The sequence below is a fragment of the Trachurus trachurus genome, assembly GCF_905171665.1.
Source record: "Trachurus trachurus genome assembly, chromosome: 8".
In the NCBI taxonomy this organism is placed as follows: domain Eukaryota; kingdom Metazoa; phylum Chordata; class Actinopteri; order Carangiformes; family Carangidae; genus Trachurus; species Trachurus trachurus.
In genome coordinates, this window is record NC_139905.1 from 2,225,918 (window position 1) to 2,236,500 (window position 10,583).

The 10,583-nt window shown below is 41.0% G+C and overlaps 1 protein-coding gene across 1 annotated transcript; it reads right to left on the reverse strand.

Moving 5' to 3' along the window:
* Positions 1–1,222: 1,222 nt before the first annotated feature.
* LOC310990451 (nucleoside diphosphate kinase B-like) lies at positions 1,223–7,883 on the reverse strand. Its single transcript, XM_083977832.1, has 5 exons — positions 7,768–7,883; positions 5,351–5,481; positions 3,330–3,431; positions 2,460–2,572; positions 1,223–1,482 (listed from the first exon to the last, which is right to left on the reverse strand). The coding sequence occupies exons 2-5, from the start codon at positions 5,465–5,467 to the stop codon at positions 1,365–1,367; spliced, it is 450 nt and encodes a 149-aa protein (XP_083833958.1). The 5' UTR covers positions 5,468–5,481; positions 7,768–7,883; the 3' UTR covers positions 1,223–1,364.
* Between the last annotated feature and the right edge of the window lie 2,700 nt (positions 7,884–10,583).

The following is a 10,583-nucleotide window of genomic DNA, read 5'->3' on the forward strand; positions in this document are numbered from 1 at the left end:
ACACTGATGAAACCTGTCGTCAAAACGTGTTCATGTCCATGATGTTTACTGAGCAAATGTGTTGTTTTTTTAAATATACAGTATATATATATATATAGATATAGTTCTATTTACTGGAAATGTATCACACGACATGTAGTTCTGTACGGACGGTAACTTTCATGAAGCTTCTTTTTAATACATTGTGCAATTTTTGGCAGCATGATTGTGAAGAAAAAACATTATTAAGTGTCAAATAAACGACTCACTTTACATTTTTTATGCAATAAAAAAGAAAAGAAACTGAGAAAATAAAAAAACGTTCTTTGTTCTTCTACTGAAAATCATGTTCAGTCGTGTTGAATGAATTTATTTAGAACATGTCTAAAAATATATGTATGCACTTCTTTTAAATTCCCACCGCTCTCTACTCATATGGTTTATATTAGAGCTGCAACTACTAGTCCAGGCAATCCAGCTCATTTTGGACCCAAAAATAGAACTAATTGTAACAGAATGTTTTCACCATACATTCATTTTCAAAGAAACTTGTAATACAAAAAATGTTACATTTCATAGATACTTTCATTGTGTAAAGTTCCATTGCGATAGCAGTAAAGAAGCCCCATTGGGATGTATTGTTGTCTGGCCTTATTGGCACCATAGACTTTATATAGTAAATCAATCTTGGATTGATGAGAATTAAACATATTTCCCCAACTAGGATTTCTTAGGACTTTTAGTATGTTGTTCTGGACACCTCATATAAATGATTTATGGTGAAAAACATTCTGTTACAATTAGTCTGTTGGAAAACGCTATTTTGCCTGGACTATAACGAATATTTCCATTATCAATTAATCTGTCAATTATTTAAATGATTAATCGATTAGTTGTTTGGTCAATAAAATGTTGAAAAATGTTTAAAAACATCAATCAGTGTTTCTCAAACCACCAGACGACGTCCTCAAATGTCTTGTTTTGTCCACAAACCAAAGAGAGACTCAGTTTATTGTCATAAAGGAACAAAGAAACCAGAAACATTCACATTTAAGAAGCTGGAATCAGAGAATTTTGACTTTTTTTCTTAAAAAACTACGATTATTGTGTGATTAATTGATTAATTGTTACAGCTCTAGTTTATATATCTTTCTACTACATGAATATTCATATCAATATTAATTATTATTTATTGGTAATCATTTATTTTTAATTGAATGACGGCACACACACACACTGCGTCTGTTTTTTACATGAGACTTTATTGATAAGTGCTACATGTCTTTGGGTTGATCAGTGAAAATCGAGTGAAAGGGTCGACTGCAGGGCGGGTGGAGGGGGGGAGGGGGGCGGGGCTTGTGGAGCGGAGTCTGTGATTGGCCGGTTTACTCGTAGAGCCAGGCCTGAGCGCAGGAGGCGTAGGTGACGAACTCCTCGGCCTTGAACCACAGGTCGACCTCTCTCTTGGCGTTTTCCAGGGTGTCGCTGCCGTGGATGATGTTCCTGAGGAGGAGGAAGAAGAGGAAAATGAGAAAGAGGAGGAGGAGAGGAGGGAGCTCCAACCGCGATCGTATAATGGCCAGTGCAGGTACCATGGATACAACCATGGTAACGGCCGGTGTAGCACAGACCTACGGGTGTATAGGTACCAACATAAAAAGAGGAGTAAAGCAATATATTAAGCAGTAATATATATATTTGAGCATCAAAGATGTTCAATCAAACCCACATAGTTTGAAACAACGTTCACAACAACGTGTCACAACTAAGCATAAAGTCAGCTAGCTTAATGCTAACGTATAATGTAAAACACCATAGACGGGATAACATAAATTAGCCTCGCTATCCAGAGTCTGTGGTCAGTTTATAATGCTTGTTAGGAAATTTGCTCCGACGTTTGTTGTGGGAGTCTCTGGCAGTCTGGACACATTTATTGAGAAGCTGCTGCACTACTACTTGCATTTATTTGGTAGCTACACCGGTCGCACTTGCATTTATTTGGTAGCTACACCGGTCACTACTTGCATTTATTTGGTAGCTACACCGGTCACTACTTGCATTTATTTGGTAGCTACTGCATTTATTTGGTAGCTACACCGGTCACTACTTGCATTTATTTGGTAGCTACACCGGTCACTACTTGCATTTATTTGGTAGCTACTCCGGTCGCTACTTGCATTTATTTGGTAGCTACACCGGTCACTACTTGCATTTATTTGGTAGCTACTTGCATTTATTTGGTAGCTACACCGGTCGCTCTGGGCCACTGTGGTAACGGCGTCGATCCGTGACCGCAATGCATGATGGGATATCTTGCTCCGGTCAGTGACCATCGGATGTTCACTACATTTCGCGGTGTATTGTGGGATAGATTCAGTCACTATATAGTGAACATTAATAATCACTAAACATTCGGACACCACTACAACAACTGGTCACTAGATAGAGAGTAGGGGGTTAGGACACAGCCCTCGACTCACCTGCCGATGTTGATGCACAGGTCTCCACGGATGCTGCCGGGCTTGGAGTCAGCGGGGTTGGTCTCCCCGAGCATCATCCTGGCCAGCTTCACGATGTTCTGTCCCTCCCACACCTGACACACACACACACACACCTGGTCAGAATGGACACACACTAACACAAACTCTTTGTTTCTTTCTTTTTTTTACATAATAGTTTCTCTTTTTGATGTAACCACGTGAACTCACATAGTTATAGTTTGAGTAAAAAAACAGCTTGAGATCTGCAGCATGGTCACTACTTTTGTTTTGTTTCAACTTGTGCAGTTCACTATGGTTAAAGGGATAGTTCAACATTTTGGCAAATTGGCCCATTGCCATAATCCCTATAGTCATAGCAGTAGGTTCGTTATCTTTAATTGTCGGTGCAAGCTGTTTTTAGAACGGCGGAGCAGAGCCGTGAGCTGCTCTCTGGATTGTGTATTTGATGAGTTTGATGAGGGAAACCAAGAAATCCCATGAGCCTCCGTAGCGTAGCTCTGAGCAGCTCGCGCCATTAGGCATCGGCTCACCAGGACAGTACGCCAACGTCCTGAGGTGAACTCAGAGCAAAACTCTACCCACAATGCACTGCACCATAGACTGTGTGTGCGTGAGTTGGAAACACTGGCAGCAGATGAAATAGACGGAGATATAAAGAGAAAGATATGTGAATGACAGGAACGCCTGAGAGGAGCTGAATGCCTGAGTGAGTGAGTGAGTGAGTGTGTGTGTGTGTGTGTGTGTGTGTGTGTGTGTGTGTGTGTGTGTGTGTGTGTGTGTGTGTGTGTGTGTGTGTGTGTGTGTGTGTGTGTGTGTGTGTGTGTGTGTGTGTGTGTGTGTGTGTGTTACCATGGCGAGGACGGGTCCACCAGACATGTATTTGCAGAGTCCGGCGTAGAAAGGCATGTCCTTCAGGTCCAGGTAGTGGTTCTTCATCTGATCCTCAGTGGCCTGCACACACACACACACACAAACCGTTATATAAAAACACACACATATACACACACACACACACACACACACACACACTTGTGCATCAGACAAGAAGCCAACTGTCACTCACACACACACCCCGGCTGAGAATAACCGCGCTGAGTGTGTGACAGTGACACCAGTGTGAGGTCAACAGCTGTCACCTCCACACACACACACACACACACACACACACACACATACATGTAACATATGTACATAGATTGGATTCCTATATACGGTATCTACTGACACACGTGTTCAAAATAGCACATGTTTATGAATTATAATTGAAACCAGTTAGAAACTGCGACACATGAACTTTCAACATCAACGGAGTTCAATTGAAATTCATTGAGGTCCAGTTACTGAAGTTAAAGATCTAAACCTCATAAAGTTTACAGCCTGAACCTTGTGTCAATTAAATAAAAACAGCAAAGTACATTTTCATATTTATTGTCAATTTTCAACGCAGGAAACTTAGTGCATTTATATAGTAAACAACTAAATGTTTCACTATAAATAAAAGTATCCAAGGAGAAGGAGTTTAAAGGCTGCAAGACAGAAACCTCCATTACTTCTGGACCTGTTCATCTTTATCTTTCATTTTGTATGTAAATTGTTAATTTTTTATTTTCTAATGTAATGAATTTCTGTATTATCCTTTTTTTTCTTTTTTTTTTTTACTTTAATGACCACCACTGTTGTTTTTACATGGGGGAAATTTTCATCAGCCTTTTTTTGGCTTCCACCTCTCCTGCACAATGTTCAACTTCACTATTGTCATATATAATGTGCAAATGTGTTTTTTTTGTTTGTTTTTTGAGACCAAGGCGGCAAAGGCATCTTAACCATAACTACATCTTATTTTACCTCTAACTGCTCCTGCTTTTAACTACATTTATGTTTCAATTTATCCATGTCACCTTAACTTCCGGTATTCTGTTATGCGTTTCAAATGTTTTATCTTCTGTCCTTATATGTTTTGTGTTTCATCTAGGCTACATTGTAAATGAGGTTACTCCTCAATATATATCTTTAAATATATTTTAAATAAAGGTTATGAATGAATGAATGAATCTTCATAGCTGCACTGTCAGGTATTGCCCCCCCCCAGGACATGTCTGTTCTGATGATACAAGTCGGACATCCTGAAATGTTTCTCTTCTATAAAACACATTCTACGTCTCGGAGGCGACGTCTTTCCACATACGGACTTCCTTCCAAACAGTTGGAGAGACACAATCTGGGGGGAGGGCAAATCTGACATAACACTGAATATGCACCAGTCTAGCACCGTAAATCCATCTCAGCAGCTTTACTGCTCGATCTTGGCTTTAATAGTCGGAGCCATTCATCTTTAAAAGTTTGCTTATCAGCAGTAAGAAACAAACGATTTGATTGGTTCAGTTGAAGTGAAGCTATATAATCGTATTGATAATTAACATGCAACTGAACCTGATGTCTATGAGAATTATTTATTGTCATTTAATTTTGTCGTGATCGGTCCCGGGTCCAGACCGAGGTTCGCTGTCTGTTGATGCGTGTTCTGTTTGTTTGCTGTTTGTAATTTAATATTGTGTGGTCATAAAGTTTTGACACAGGAATGTTACACGTGATATGTGTCTTGTCGGTAACTCTTTAATTTACAGGCCGTTAATTACGTGATAATGTCATGAATGCGTCATAATGTCTAGAATTTCCTGTCTGTCTCTCGACTGTCCTGTCCATTAAATATACTTTAAACAAAAAGAAAGAAAGAAATTGACCGTTATTTCTGGGCCGTTTCTAGACATTATGACGCATTGAATTGTTATTTCTTGACATTATCACATAATTAACGACCTGTAAATTAAAGTGTTACCCTCTTGTCTTGTCGTAGTTACATGGTTACTTACCTGGATGAATTTGGCGGCGACCATCTTGAAGCCTCGGTGCTCGAAGCGCTTGATGATCTCACCACACAGTCCTCTCTGGACGCCATCGGGCTTCACGGCAATGAAGGTACGCTCCATGTCTAATGAAGAGGCTGCAGGAAAACAGACAAGTTCAGTGGTATGTAGACGGCTGAATAAACAGTTTAATAAGCTCCTTTGTTTTTATCAACATTTACCGTAAGGGATAGTTCAACATTTTGGCAAATTGGCCCATCGCCATAATCCCTATAGTCATAGCAGTAGGTTAATTTCCTTTAATTGTCGGTGCAAGCTGTTTTTAGTTGTTTTAGAGGTGAATTCATGCAAAACCACTGATGCGTGTTGCCTTCAGGGACAGTTTTTCATCAAGCAGTCTCTGTATTTCCCTCGAAAACAACTCTGTCTGGTAACGTTGTGTTATTATCTCATAGCGTGGTGAATGTGCAGCTCACAACTTGTCCACCAGAGCGTTGTGGAGTTGTTGGATTGTGTATTTGATGAGTTTGATGAGTTAGAAACCAAGAAATCCCATAATGAGCCTCCGTAGCGTAGCTCTGAGCAGCTCACGGCTCTGCTCCGCCGTTCTAAAAACAGCTTGCACCAACAATTAAAGGTAACGAACCTACTGCTATGACTATAGGGGTTATGGCAATGGGCCAATTTGACAAAATGCTGAACTATCCCTTTAAAGGACAGCTTGTTGTTATGACACCATATTTATACAGTATATTATGACCTCTTATGTCCCTATAGTTAATGTTTGTTATGAGCCCGATTAACGTTGTGTTGTCTGATGTTTGGCCAGTATTTAGTAGCTCAGCTCAGTGTGGTGGACTAGGACCAAACGGACTCATCAGATTCTTTAGGTCTCAGTGTCTTCATGACCTCAGCGTCTCTTCAGGAGAAAATATTAAATAACTGCTCATCAGTTCTTTTCTCGTCTCCTCCTGTGTCTTTGTCTCTGTCTCTAATTTTACCTCCAGCTGCTCTCTAACGCTCCGTGAAGCCGATACGAGCTGTGGAAAGAATCTGAAACTTCCTGAAGCTTCTGTTTCCTCGGAGGACGAATGTAAGAAGAACCACGGCGTTTTCCTGTACGGTGGCCCAGAGAGTCAAACTCCAGCAGCACACCGTGAGCCTTGAGGGCCACCGTACCGTAGTCACACAGAAAATGTGTCCTTGAACAGGACACCAGTGACCTCTGACCTCACACTCTGACCAATCAGGAGCGACCTTATGGTTGGAGTGGGCGTAGCCTGAAGCACGAGGCTCCGACGGATCAGAGCTGAGACTCTAACGATGAAAACGAGATTTATTTTTATTTCATTTAATAATTAATTTAAATAATTAAACTGAATGAGACGAAGCTTTGAGTTCAGAGTTCAGAGTCGGATCATTCAGCTCAGGTTTAAACTGCAGGACGACCAGCGTCTGTCCATCTGTCCATCTGTCCATGTGTCCACCATGTGTCCACCATGTGTCCACCATGTGTCCACCATGTGTCCGTCGTCCTGCAGCTGCTTCACAGCTGCACCGACACTGAGCTGATTGTTATTTGTGTTTATCTGTGTGGCTCCACTAGACTGGGATTCACATTTAAAAAATGCACTGCAAAAACTCTAAATCTTTCCAAGAATATTTGTCTAATTTTCAGTCAAAACTAATCTCTTTCCACTTAAAATACTGTAAGACTCATCGCCTAAAAATTAACTTGTTTTAGATCATTTTCACTTGCAATAAGTAGAAAACATTTTTTGTGCTTGTAATAAGAAAGAAAAACTTGCTCCACTATCAGATTTTTCTACTTATTTCAATTGAAAATCTGCTTGAAAGAAGTAAAAAGTGTCTAAAAACAAGCTGCTTTTTATGTGATGAGTCTTATTGCAAGTATAATGAGATTTGTTTTGACTAGAAATAAGACAAATATTCTTGGTAAAATATTCAAGTTTTTGCAGTGTACAGTTACATTCACAATCATGACGTGAATTAGACAAAAACTTACATTAAATATTTACTTTTCATATGAATCATCATCCTACATCAAGTGTCCAGTGGTTATAAAATAAAAAGGTAAAACAAATCAATGTGAAAACCTACATAAAACCCTGGTATGCATGTGTGTGTGCATGTGTGCATGTGTGTGTGCACATGTAGTGTCTTACAGGTTAAACCATTCGAGGATGTTTTTTAAAAATTCCCTTGTTGTTTGTTGATTTCTGTGAGTTATTGACTCTAATCATCATATTTACTCTGAATTTCAGCAGAAATCAAGAAACTGCTGAACATGAACTGAGCTGACGACACTAAATTCTAACACGCTGAGTGACATGACAAAATAAAAACGATATAAAAGCACCTGTGTATGTGTGTGTAATTGTGTTTGTGTGTGTGTGTGTTACCTTGGTGTTGGGAGTTGAGGAGAACGTGTGAAGACGAGCTGCCGGCTGTGATCACCGAGGACGAAGACACCAAGAGCTGCTCTATTTAAAGGCCCCAGAGGGGGCGGGGTCCGAATGTGTGTGTATGTGTGTGTGTGTGTGTGTGTGTGTGTGTGTGTGTGTGTGTGTGTGTGTGTGTGTGTGGGTGGGTGTGTGTGTGTGTGTGTGTGTGTGCAGCCTGAGTGGTTGAATGGTTGAAATTGTGTGTCGTCTAACGTGTGTGTCTGTACATCTGTCTCTGAGGACTCACTGCAGCTTCACTCTGTCAAGACTTCAACAAGGTTTATAAAGTTTTTTAAATTAAGAGTTTTTTTTAAAAGTTTTTTAAGTTTTTATAAAGTTTTCATCAAGTAGTAGAAATATTTTTGATTTAGTTTTTTCCATCAGTGTCATATTACAAACACGTCTCCATTTCTGTCTCTCAGCCTCTCAGCATCATCGTCATAGCCCGAAGAGTGACAAGTAATTTGTAAAGTGAAGCCAAGATCTAAACCTGACACACAAACACGTACACTCACACTCACACACACACATACACACACACACACACACACACACACACACACACACACACACACACAGGGCCGTTGTTTAGGGGAGAAAGGTGATGATAATTCTAGGGGCCCAATGCCCAGTAGTAGGGCCCCAAAAACCCCCACTAATCTTTGTATGACTGAATTATTCTGCTTTCAGCTGCAGCTTTCAGCATTCAGCAGCTTTCAGCATTCAGCAGCTTTCAGCATTCAGCAGCTTTCAGCATTCACCTGTATTTCCTTCAGGAAATGCATTCTCTAGTTCTGCATAAGACCCTGACTAATACTCATAGTAATGCTGCATTAGAATCAAAACAAAGTAGGCTAATTTTTTTTTTTTTTTTTTTGCATTGCGTTGTGTACAAACTGATGAAGCCCATTGGATAAGAGGCGAAACGTCTTCCCAGTTGCCTACGATTCAATTTGCCCAGAGAAGAACGATGACCTGGATGAATGAGAATATCCATAGACAAAGTAAAGGCTAAATAAAAAATGATAATACATACGTAGCCTAAGAAAAAAAAAAAAAAGTGGAAAAGTTAGGGGGGTAGGGGGCCCATTTTAGTATTCTTTCAGGGGGCCCAGAATTCCTAGCAACAGCCCTGCACACATATAAAACCTTATAAAACAAAATGTAAATCTAAACGAATCAGATGTTGTATGTCAGAGCTCGTTGGCTCCGCCCACGTGACCACGCGACTGAGCCGTCACCTGCACTGAGCAGATGCCAACAGGAAGTCAACTGTGGAGTCGTGAGTTCGGACGAGGAAACAGAAAGTTCATCAGTTTTGTGTCCGAACCCGTTATATTAATGAACCATCGTTCATGAACTCATTCATATTTTGGGCGAACGTGAACTTAACGCTGCTGGATTTCTGCTTGATGAACGTTATTGAGAAAGGGTTCATTCTGCTGTTTGTGAACGGAGTTCTCTCTTTCCATTGACGTAAACAGGCCTTAAAGGGATAGTTCAACATTTTGTCAAATTGGCCCATCACTATAATCCCTATAGTCATAGCAGTAGGTTTGTTACCTTTAATTGTCGGTGCAAGCTATTTTTAGAACGGCGGAGCAGAGCCGTGAGCTGCTCAGAGCTACGCTACGGAGGCTCATTATGGGATTTCTTGGTTTCCCTCATCAAACTCATCAAATACACAATCCAACAACTCCACAACGCTCTGGTGGACAAGTTGTGAGCTGCACATTCACCACGCTATGAGATAATAACACAACGTTACCACACAGAGTTGTTTTAGAGGGAAATACAGAGACTGTTGATGAAAAACTGTCCCTGAAGGCAACGTGCATCAGCGGTTTTGCATGAATTTGACGTCGTCACGGTGACACGTCTGATCCCTTATTAACGGGAAAACACGAGAAAATTTTGCTCTGCTCTGGAGACTTACATTACCCAGAGGCCTCGGCGGCAGCCCCTATGGAGAACACTGGGTTCAGTCTAAGTTTACACTGTGGACCAACACGGCAGCAACCGACACGGACCTCATGTACATGTATGTATATACTGTACATACAACTGTACATATATGTCAGGAACCTGTCAGGAAGTGGATTCATTCCATATATGGACATCTATGCCTGCTCTGCACTAACATATAGGCTATGTGTGTTTATATTGTATATGTGTATGATTTAATAACATGGCTACAGGATGTATGAACATTAGACTTTATTAACAGCCAATAGAAGTGTGTGTCTGTTTCCATGGGAACGGTAACAGCAGCTCCTGTGACCTCTCACATGTCATCAGTCACATACATGCGTGTTGGTGTGCAGCTGTGTGTGTGTGTGTGTGTGTGTGTGTGTGTGTGGGCTCAGTCTCAGCCGTGTCAGCAGAGCCGTGGTTGGCCCAGACTCACTCAGCTGCTGCTTTGCTCCGTCGCCAGCGGATCAGCTGTCGTCGTCCTGCTGTGTCAGGCAAGGTCAAAGGGTGGACGGCGTCCTGCTGCTGGACTCGGCCTCTGACTCAGGTGACAATCAACCAGTCAATTAACCAGGTGAAACTCCTGCAGCTCAGTTTCTATAGAAACCACCGAACCCAAGAACGAGACCATTTCAAGTCCATCACTGTGTCCAGTCCCAGTCCTCATAATAACCATGTGTCTTGGTATTTACATTATTCCTCCTCAGCTACAAAGAAAAGATGATTTGATGTAAAATCTAAACCATATTTAATGTAAACAAAGTTTGGATTGAACAGCAGAACCTGCTGAAGTCTCCTCCCAC

Coding starts and splice junctions, on each gene's coding strand:
- LOC310990451 (XM_083977832.1), bottom strand. CDS start 5,467: ATGGAGCGTACCTTCATTGCCGTGAAGCCCGATGGCGTCCAGAGAGGA. Junction 2,573..3,329: donor GTGGACCCGTCCTCGCCATG/GTAACACACACA, acceptor TGTGTGTGTCAG/GTGTGGGAGGGACAGAACAT. Junction 1,483..2,459: donor CTGTGCATCAACATCGGCAG/GTGAGTCGAGGG, acceptor CCTCCTCCTCAG/GAACATCATCCACGGCAGCG.